Source organism: Tupaia chinensis, unplaced genomic scaffold (genome assembly GCF_000334495.1).
Source record: "Tupaia chinensis unplaced genomic scaffold, TupChi_1.0 Scaffold143584_1, whole genome shotgun sequence".
NCBI lineage: Eukaryota > Metazoa > Chordata > Mammalia > Scandentia > Tupaiidae > Tupaia > Tupaia belangeri.
Window position 1 is genome coordinate 8265258 of NW_006203430.1, and position 11509 is coordinate 8276766.

Below are 11509 nucleotides of genomic sequence, written 5' to 3' on the forward strand. Positions count from 1 at the left end.
GCTCAGCATGAGGTGGATGAAGCTGGGACTCCAACCCAGTTGCCTGCGAGGGGTCTGGCTCCCACTGTGCATGCAGCCCCTGACCACCCGTCCAAGGGCTGGCATTCTTTTTTGTTGTCGTTTGCTTATTTATTTATTTTATTCATGATAGACCGCACATGCATGAAGACAGAATGGGGGTTGGGTGAGGGGGCTCAATAGGGTCTTGTCATGCCGTGCCCCCCTTTCTCTGGCCTTTGAGTATCTTGAGTACATGCAGTGCACCCAGCATGTTTCAGGACAGACGAAGGATCTAAACCCAACGTTGGCCACGTGGCTCCCAGCACTGCAGCTCGGCAGGCTACCATCTGTGCCACCCAGGCTGGGCCTGTGTGTCCGCTTTCTACTCTGAGGTTCCCAAGGTCCGACAGGAATTCATATTTCATCAACTGCCAGCTTCATGGATGCTTCAACAGACACAGAAACATACTAGGACAAAAGCAGTCACTGTCTAGGTGAAGTGCACTAAAATCAGTCAGGGTTTTGTCCAAGTGGATCTGTAATATCAGGAACTCGAGGTCCCACACCCAAGACATCTAACCCTGGGACAACGCCATCATCACTGAGCTACGTTTGCTCAAACAGGGCACTTCTAGAAGACATAAGATCTCGGCAAGCTTTTGCCAGGTAGGAAGGGCAACAAAGCTTGGTTTAAAATAAAAATCTATTAGTATGCATGGCTTAGATCTCCCTGGAATAAAATATTTCAAATGTCTCAGAACTTTATCACTGAGTTAACTAAACATAGAATGACATTTTGCTCTCTGGGGCTTAGAAAAGTAGTAACGTTAGCTGTCAGAGTAACTAAGACAAACACTGGTCAGTAATGCAGGGTGATGTCAAATGTCCATCTTTCCAGCTCCGCACTATTTTCCCCCTTTCTTTTAATAGTAAGTAGGCAGCAAGCAAATAACAGAGTACCCTTCTGCAGCTTCAAGGAAAAAAAAAAAAAACAAAGCAAGACAGCTAAAAATAAAGCCTGCCTCTTGTCAGCTGAACTGAAAAACCTGTATTTAATACAATCAATTTCAATTTCACTCACGGTGAAAAGATTCTGCCACTTGAATATAATCTAATTCCTTTTCTGTCATTCATGAGTTCTATTTTCTGTAAGTATTATTTGTGATTAAGATCTTCACTTAGAACAAATCGACTTCGAATTTTTGAAGTATTAAGGAGCTAATCAAAACCTTAAAAAGGAAGCACCACAGCCTGTTAAATTAGCTGTGATGCTGCAGCAGAACTGGCCCAGTAGGCAGGGCTGGGCTACAGTAGGGGGTCTAGCAGCCGGATTCTCAGGCTGACAAAAAGAGGGGTCAGGGTAAAACTAAGAAAACTGCATTTCACAGGGGATGAAATATCATCCACAGTTGCCTCAGGTGCCAGAGAGCACAGGAAAAAATCTTAACTACTATCACCAGATTGTTTTGGGTCTGTTTTTTTGTTGTGTTTTGCTTGGAGTCTTCAATTCTTCTACCAATGAAGGCAAAGAAAAGTAAAAGGATCAGAAGTACTCTTTTAATAGCTCAAACGAGAATCTCATATTTACTGAGTTAAAAAACAAGATTTCTCCTAAGGCCAGGAAGCTGATGACTATTAAGAGGAACCTAGAACACAAAAGAAACAAGTATTACCTGTGTCATCTTCTAGACGACTGAACCACAAGAATCTTCTATCACTCAAAAAAGAAAATTCCATACCTAGGAAGCCATTCATTAAATAGCAGGACTGACTGCCTATAATAGTTTTTATTCAAAATGGTACATAATTTTATGTCTATCAAAAAACTAAGGGCAGCTTATAGATTTCTATAAATATTACACATGCCCAGAAAATGTCATTAATAAACAAACAATTCTATGAAGTATACATGCAAGCATCTTCTGCAAGGAAAGGTACAATTTTTAAAGAAAATGATATTTGGGTCAACCACTGGTATGCTGGTTAAGGTGGCAGGATCCCACATGGCCAACTGTATAGGTCCAGTCTTAGGCCTGGCAACTTGGGAAACATGCCCAGTGCATGTATATGCATATCCAAAATTCCAAAAGAAGAAATGGAAAAGGGATTGCAGTGTAATCAGCCCCTCTGAGGGGATTATTTTCTCATTTTTCCCTTCCTCTTTCTCCATTTTTCTACAGTAAGCACACACGCCCTCTAGGAAATTTTTTAAGGAAAGAAAAGAATAAAGAATGATATAAAAGAAGGATATAATTTGAATAACAGGAACATAATGGAAAGATATGAAGACAAACAGAATAGCATCAATTACACAAGGTTAAAAACAAACCCAACCTTTTAGAATTCTTGTAAAGAAGCATCTGGAAACCCATGTTTCAGAGAAATAAGTATAGCTTCCATTCTATCATTGTGGAATAGGTACTTTTAATTTAGTAGGTTATAAACTTCTTTCAAGGAATGAACTTTATATGTAAACCTACCATATTTGATTAATGCCTTAGTATCAAGTCACTGAGTATAATCAAAGACTGAAAATCAGCAGATTCTGGAAAAGTATAAAATAATTCTCAACCTATTAGAAGAGCTTAGTGGCCCAGGAGGTGGCGTGGTGGTTAAGGTACTGGATTCCCACCTGACTGTGGTTCAAGTCCTGGACCAGGCAGGTTGAAACTCACACGAGGTGCGTGTGCGTGTGTGTCCAAAATCCTGACAGAAGAATGGAGGAGAAGAGATTGCAGTATGGCCATTCCCCCTGGGTGGGGGGGTGATTTTTTGCTTTCTGTTTCTCTCTCTCTCTCCAGTGAGTGTATGTACCCTATAGCAATTATCTCTGAAAAAAGAAGAGGAGGAGGAGGAAGAGTTTACTGAAGTATCAAAGCTGTCCATGAGGTGTTTACACCCTCTAGTTCTGCCATGCCAGTCCCAGTCACTGAGAAATAGACATGTGGCCTTTTGGAGGCACTGAGAAACAGACACATGGATGGAACATACTATTTAACAACAAAGATATACTTAGGGCCTAAGCCTACCGGACTTATATATATAATATATATACGCACGCACACACACACACACACACACACACATATACACACATACATATATATTATATATATATATATATACACATTTTTTTTTTTTAAGAGAGATTTTTGCTACAGGGCGTGTGCACTCGGAGACATAGACAGAAAGGGAGAAATTACCCCTCTACACATTACCCTCCACGGGGGGATGGTCATGCCACAATCCCTTCTCCTCCGTTCTCCTCTTGGGATTTTGGGCATGCACGCACATGCACCCAGTGTCAGTTTTAAGCTGCCAGGTCCAGAACTCGAAATACAGTCGACTACGTGGGCATCCAGTGACATAGCCATTACACCGTCTGCTGGGCCCCAGATTCACTTCTGATCAGAACAAAAGACCTTACCTTGACATTCATCGGAAGTGAGGGATATCAAAGTGTAGGTCAGTAACTGGTACATTTTTGTGTCTACAATGGGTAGTAGCCTAGCTCTGGCAAACATGTTATGAATTTCTCACCAAAACCACACATATGGCAAAACGGATAGCTTTTTAACATTTATCAACAGTCTAAGAAATGTGTAAGTACCAAACTCAAAGGACTGACAAATTTCTAAACCTGGTATCTTCTTTCTGTGCTCTCTTCAGTGTGGAAATGAGGTTGGCATAGTGATGAGAAACGTGGGCTTTGAGAGCAGACAAACCTCACTAGGTTGTTAGTCTAGGATCCACCTCCTAACAGCTGAGTTATTTGGGGGAAAAGCACAGTATCAATCATTTTTAGTTCTCCTTATTTTATTTTCTCATTCATAAAATGGGAATAACCTGCCTAATATGGTTGCTCTGAGGATTAAATGCAACTATTTAAAAATTAGTAAAATGCCTAAAAATAAGACAATGTTAGCAATTATTATTAAAATGTGAAAAACGGGCCAGCAGGTGGCATGGTGGTTAAGGTGCTGGATCCCACATAGCCAATTCCAAGGTTTGAGTCCGAGACCTGGTGACTTGAAAAAACCTGCTGTGTGCATGCCCCAAATTCCAAGAGAGGGAAGGAGATAAGATTGGGGCATGGTCATCCTCTGGGTGTGGGGGGGAGGTGAATTCTCACTTTCTCTCTCTCTTTTTCTGTCTCTTTTTCTCTCCAGTGAATATATGCATCCCATGGCAAAAGAACTACTAAAAAAGAGTGAAAAACAGCTATAAAAAGTAGTTATCCTCCTATAAATAAAAGACATTAAAGCATTTTAAAAACTACTTAAGGCTATCATTAATATATTTAAGAAGACCAGGACCAGAAGTTGGCATAACAGCTATGTTGCTGGACTCCCATGTTAGTCGACCACAGTTTGAGTCCCGGACCCGGTGGCTTAAACTCACACCGGGCGTGTGTGCGTGCATGCCCAAGATCCTGAGAGGAGAACGGAGGAGAAGGGATTGTGGTGTAGCCATCCCCCCAGGGGAGTGATTTCTCATTTTCTGTCTCTCTGTCTCTCTGGTGAGTGCACATGCCTTATAGCAAAAACCTCTCCAAAATAATAATAATAATAATAATAATTAAGAAGATTAACATACTGATAAAACAGGGGAAGTCATTCAACCAAGCAAAAACTTACTTTATGGCTGCATAATAAAATGTCCCAAACCAAATACCAGAAGTTATTAGATGCACTGGAATCAAAACTTTTCCATATTGTCTAAATGTCTTCTTAAATCTCTGGTAAAGATTAATAGATTTGTCTTGCAAAGGATCAGGCTCTTCCTTTTTTTCTGGAGGAGTTCCTTGGGCTGTGGCGCTGGATGATAAAATCCTCTTAGATAAGACTCCTTGCTCCCATCGTTTATAGTGAGCACCCACTGGCTTCCTTTCCTTTGTAACACACTGGGCAGCAGGTAAGTGTAGCCATTGTTTTTGACAGCCTGATACCAGAGTCACTTTGGATTCAGAATGATACAAAAGTAATGGTCCCTTTATGTTTTGACAGTGTCCAAGAAGACCAGCTTTCTGTGGTTCCAAACACTTCTTGTGTGTCAGCCGCAATACAGTCCGAGGTACATTCCACTGCATATTGAAGGATGGTGAGAGACTTCAGCTTCTACAGAAATTCAGAAAATATTAGATTATATGTAAGTTTCCATTGAAAATCAATCCACTTAGATATTAATCATTAACTATTAGGAAGTAAAAGAACAGACTGCTATCCAATATACAGAAATCAGCAGTAAAATATATAGTTTTAACACATCGAAATAATAAATTTTAAGTAAAACACATTATTTAAAGAAGATACAGTGAGTCAGTCTAGCAGACATCACGGTGGATAAGGTTTTGAGGCTATTTTATAGCTACAAGGGATATTTGTAGGGCTTCTGGTATTCTACAAAGAAGCAATATAACAGAATGGGAAAGTAAAAGATCAAAGGCAAAACCTGGGTTCCAATGTTTGAGGAACATGACATCATCCAATTCCCTTTTAAATTCCAAGCCCAGCTCCACTAGTAAAATGAGGATTACTTCATGGGGTTGTTACAGGAATTACATGAAATTTCTGACATAAAGATGCTTCTATACACTGTTATTTTTACAAATGTTAAGGCCTGACGAATAGTTGATAACAGTACCATCCATCCTATAATGCCTCTAGACTAAGTTACATAAACTTATAAATCACACGTCACTGGATGGTGAGAGGAGATAGCCTGGCATTTCAACTTCTCCCTTCCTCCCATATCAGGAGTGGAGAGAAAAAGCATTCAGTAACATTTCATTTTTTGAGTTGGCATTAATATGGAATTAAGAGATAAAAGATAAATGAGAAACTTTCTCTGATATCCAAGAGTTTTTTTCAGAAAGACAGCAAAACGCTGTTTTAAAAGAACATGGGCTATGGAGTAAGACTCAACTGAGGGGCCAGCAGGTGGCGTGGTGGTTAAGGCATTGGACTCCCCCGTGGCCAGCTGGGGTTCAAGCCCTGGACCCAATGGCTTGAAAAATCATGCCAGTCACGTGTGCATGCCCAAAATCCTGAGGGGTGAATGGAGGAGAAAGGACAGCAGTGTGGCCATCCACCTGGAAGATGATTTTTCACTTTCCATCTCTCTCTCTCTCTGGTGAGTGCACATGCCCAAACAAAACAAAACAACTCAATCAAGTTAACACTATCATTTTGAGATAACTGTTTTATTTATATACATATTTATCCATTGGTTCTGTTACTCTAGAGAACCCTGACCAATACAATGACTTTGAGGGTTCCAAGGCATCATGGGAGGTAACTGCGGATGTGGAAGAAACAGCAAGAAAACTAGAAGTGAAACCTAAAGATGTGGCTGAACTGCTGCAACCCCCCAATTTGAATGGATAAAGAGCTGCTTCCTAAGGACAAGAAGAAAAGTGATGTGGGTTTGTTTGTTTTTTAAAGAAATTTTTGCTAGAGGGTGTGTGCACTCGCTGAAGAGACCCGGACAGAAAGCGGAAGATCACCCCCTCAGGTGGGATGGACATGCTGCAATCCCTTCCCCTCCATTCTCCTCTCAGGATTTTAGGCACGCATGTACACGCACCTGGGATGAGTTTTAAGCTATCAGGTCTGGGACTCAAACTGCTGTTGACTACATGGGAGTCCAGCAATGTGACCATTATGCCATCTGCTGGTCCCAAGAAATTGATTTTTTGAGATGGAATGTGAACATTGTTGAAATGACAACAAGCCATTTAGAATATTACATAAAATTAATTGATAAAGCAATGGCAGGGTTTTAAAGGATTGACTGATTTTGAAAGAAGTTCTTTTTTTGTTTTGTTTTTTTGAGAGGTTTTTGCTATAGGACACGTACTTTCGCCAAAAAGACAGAGAGAGAGACAGAGAGACAGAAAGCGAGAAATTCCCCCCCGGGGGGATGGCCACGTGACAATCCCTTCTCCTCCATTCTCCTCTTGAGATCTTGGGCACGCACGCACACGTGCCCAGCGTGAGTTGAAGCCACCGGGTCCAGGACTCGAACCGCAGTTGACTACATGGGAGTCCAACAACATAGCCATTACGCTAACTGCTGGTCCCAATTTTGAAAGAAGTTCTACCATGGGTAAAATGCAATCAAACGGCAACACAAGCTAGAGAAATCTGTGAAAGGCAGAGTCAATCTGTGTAACCAACTTCATTACTGTCTTATTTTAAGAAACTGCCACAGCCATCCCAATCTTCAGCAACCACAATCCTGATCCATTAGCAGCCATCAACATTTAGACAAGATCTTCCACTAGCAAAATGATCATAACTTCCTAAAGTTCAGATAATCATTATCATTTCTGAGTAATAAAGTATTTTGAATTATGGTATATAGTTTTTATATTTTCAGAAATAATACTATCATACACTTAATATACTCTAGTATGGTATAAACATAACTTTTATATGCATTAGAAAACTAAAAAGTGTGTGTGACCTACTTTTTTTGAGAGATTTGTTCTCTTATAATGGTCTCTAAGGTGTACCTCTGAGAGACACCTACGAGGAATTAAAAAAAAATTATAACAACATAAAATACTTAGGTATAAATCTAACAATGTGTATAAAAGCTCTATATAAGGAGATTGTTAAAACTCTAAGAAATCAAAGATCTAAGTAAGTGGAGAAAGAGCTCATGTGTATAGGTAGAAAGATCTACTATATTGTAAAGATGTCAGTTTTTGTCATTACGATCTATAGAGTCAATCAGAATCCCAATCAAAATTCTAGCGTAGCTGTTTCTTATATACTGGCAGCCTGATTCTAAAGTTTATTTGAAAAAGCAAGGTATACAGAATAGCCAACACGACACTGAAGAAAAGGACTAAGATGAACACTGACACTACTGGACTGTAAGACATACTTTAAATTTGCAGTAATGGAACACAGTGTAGTACTGAGAAAGAAAAGCCACACAGATCCTTGGCAAAGGAACAAACACAATTCAGTGCAGAAAGGATAACCTTTTCAACAAATGGTGCCGGAGCAACCAGACAGCTACATGCACAAAACTGAACCTAGACGCAGACTTTATATCTTTCACAAAATCTTATTCACATAAATGAGAGATCCAAATATAAGACGGAAAATGATAAAATTTCTAGACGATAACTTTTGTGACCCAGGGTTTGGCAATGACTTTTTAGATACACTATCAAAAGCCTGATCCATGAAAGAAAAAAATCAGTAAGTTGTACTTCATTAAAATTAAAAGAAGGTCTGCTCTGTGAAAGGCAATGCTAAGACAATGACAACGCAACTGGAAGAAGGTGTTAGCAAAACTTGTATACAGTACAAGACTGGTATTCAAAATATACAAAGAACTTTGAAAACTCAATAATAAGAAAACAACCCAATTATAACATTGTACCTGAGCCATAAGAGAACCAAAGTGACTATATATTGTACTTAGTCTTGGAGTCCATCTTAATAGATGAACCCTTAGGAAATCAGTCTTTAACTTTCTTTCACTTCCCTCAAAAGGAATCTTATAGAACTTAGCCTTCTACCTCCCTTGCATGAATCTAGCCTAATGCTTAAATGATTAAAGTTCACAAGAACCTTGAAGTCTTTGAAGACACTGGGCTATGAAGATAGGGAGAAGGAAGACAACCAGCACTCCCAGCCCCCTCCTATAAGACTGGCTGAGAAGATCTACCAGCTTAAGCATTGCAAAGTCACACCTAAACCCTTCCTGCTTCTAAAACAGGAACTAAGGCTTACATTGACTGGCTCAATTTGCTCCACTGTCTCATTAATCATTGCTTATCCTTTACAGAGAACTGAAACTGGTCATTCTGCTCTGCTTGCCCTGAACAAAAACTACCCCCTTGGTGACTGCCTCCTGATTCTGCCCAAAGACAATAACCAGGCCTCCTTGTGATCTTGCCCAAGGCAATAAGTAACTTGCCCTTTGCTTCTAGAAGTATGCTCCCAATGACCTCTTCCTCTATAGTTCTGTGACTTCTCCAGTACAGCAGAGACAGTTAAGGACTCTCTAAAAAAATGCTGAGCTCACTGAAAAACATTCCTTTCCTTATTTGCCAACTCCTGTCTCTTTTCAAGTGGTGAGTGGCACGGATCTGATTTCTGATCCTCCTAAGGGCGTATCTCAGCTTGTTCTGGCATCAACATGGGATAAAGATCTAAACAGATATGTCATTAAATAAGATATATGGATGTAAAATAAACATATGAAAAGATGTCGCCCTTTGTTTAAATAAACTCTATTGAATTTTGATTTATCTAATTTTTTTTTTAAGATTTTTTTTCTTGCGATAGTGTGCATGCACTTACCGGAGAGACAGAAAGAAACAGAGAAACAGAAAGCAATAAATCACCCCCCAGGGAGATGGCCATGCCACAATCCCTTCTCATCCATTGTCATTTTGAGATCTTGGGCACGCACGCACACGCACCGTGCTTGAGTTTAAGCCACTGGGTCCGGGTCTCAAGCTGCAGTCGACTACATGGGAGTTCAGCAACATAGCCATTACGCCAACTGCTGGTCCCTATCTAAATTTCTTTTTAACAGATGCAAAACACCAAGTTAATAACTGCAAATAAAGATATCACCACACACCTGTCAGAGTAGCTAAAATCTGAAACTCCAGCATCAGATGCTGGTGAGGATGTAGAGCAACAGGTGCCCTCATTCATTACAGGTGGGGATATGAAATGGTACAGCCACTTTGGAAGTGAGTTGGACAGTCTCTTACAAAGGTAAACATTCTTTATAATCTGATCTAATAATCACATTCTCAGGCAATTACTCAAATGAACTGAAAATTTATGTCCATATAAAAAGCTGCACGGGGATGTTTATAGCAGTTTTATTCTTAACGGGCAAAATGTGGAAGCAACCAAGATGTCCTCCAATAAGTGAGGAAACAAACTATGGTACCTCTGTACAACCAAATAGTATTCAGTGAAAAGAGAAATGAGGTTATCAGGCAATTAAAAGACCTGTAGGAGGCTAGCAGGTGGCGTGGTGGTTAAGGCATTGGACTCTCACATGGCCGACCATGGTTCAAGTCCCAGATCTGGTGGCTTGCTTTCTCTCTTTCTCTCTCCCTCTCTCTCTCTCTCTCTCTCTCTGGTGAGCACACGTGCCCTATAGCAAAGCAAAAAAAAAAATTAAATTAAATTAATCTTTTTAAAAAAAGGCATATAGGAATCTTACATGAATATTTCTAAGTCAAAGGCAATATAAAAAGGTTACTCTGGAGACCAGCAGATGGCTTAATGGTTATGTTGTTGTATTCACACATATCTACCACAGTTCAAGTCCTGGATTCGGTGTCTTAAAACTCATGCTGGGTGCCTGTGTGTGCAGGCTCAAAATTCCAAGAAGACAATAGAGAAAGAACTGTAGCATGGCCATCCTCCGTGGGGGGTGATTTCTCTTTTTCTGTCTCTCTATCTCTGTCTCTCTGGTGAGTACACGTGGCCTATAGCAAAAATCTCTCTAAAAAAATAAATAAATAAGTAAATAAATAAATAAAGGTTACTCTGAAAAAGAAAGGTTACTCTGTAAAAAGAAAGTTTCTTTATACTTGCATATAACACTTGACATCGACTCTGATAAAAACAGTTTTCTCCTACCATACCCAGGATACAGCTCACTTCTGTGAGTAGATCTGTGTTTTGTTTCCCTCAACATGCCAAGCAATTCCCCAGCCCTCTGGAAATAAGCTAGATAGCCTATAACTCAACTCAATTCTATATACCTGAATATAGTCTCAGATCACACAGGTAAGGACACAGCTTACGTGACTATCCCCATTTCAGACACCAAGAGAAGTCGCAGGTTGTGCCCTGTGCTTCTAAACCAGTGGCTATCAATCCGTGTTCCCATGATCCTGCCCCTTGGATTTGATAATTTGCTACAAAGGCCCACAGAACTCAGGGAAACACTGTATTTAAATTTACCCATTCATTATAAATGATCTAGATGATGAGATTAAGAGTTACATAGGGTGAGGGGTCCTGGGAACTTCTATTCTCAGGGTGAGAGCAGCACACGGATGTTTTTGCCAATCTAGAAGCCACCAGAATTCTTCAGGAGCTTTGCTAAAGCTTAATCTCCAGCCCTACTCCCTTTTATTCCCTCCTGTTCCTGAGACCTAATCCTCTAATCACGTGGTCTTTCTGGTGAACCTCAATCAGAGTCTATCTAAGAGACCTACCCTAAGTTACCTCATTAGCATAAACTTAGGTGTGATCCAAAGGGCTTGTTATGTATGAATAACAAAGACACTTCCACCATTTAGGAAATATCAAGTGTTTTAGGAGCTCTGTATGAAAACCTAGTATTATAACAGGTATGCTTCCTATTACTCAGGAAATTATAAAGAATTTAGGAGCTGTGTGCCAGGAATCTGAGAGGAATAACAAATACATTTTTTTTTTGAGAGGTTTGTCGCTATAGGGCGCGTACGCTTGCCAGACAGACAGAGAGAGACATAGAGACAGAAAGC

General features: G+C 40.0%; 1 protein-coding gene across 3 annotated transcripts in view; it reads right to left on the reverse strand.

Annotated features, from left to right (window-relative positions):
- MIMS1 (mitochondrial inner membrane scaffold 1) overlaps window positions 1-11509 on the reverse strand; it is a 35969-nt gene that overhangs the window by 6884 nt on the left and 17576 nt on the right. For 2 of the 3 annotated variants that reach the window (XM_006164063.3, XM_027766528.1), the window contains exon 2: window positions 4638-5117. In XM_006164063.3, coding sequence (XP_006164125.1) covers window positions 4638-5089 — 452 coding nt within the window. In that variant the 5' untranslated portion in view covers window positions 5090-5117. Of the gene's footprint in view, window positions 1-4637; window positions 5118-7471; window positions 7530-11509 lie in introns of all 3 variants that reach the window. The other variant, XM_014582387.2, reaches the window with a different exon arrangement.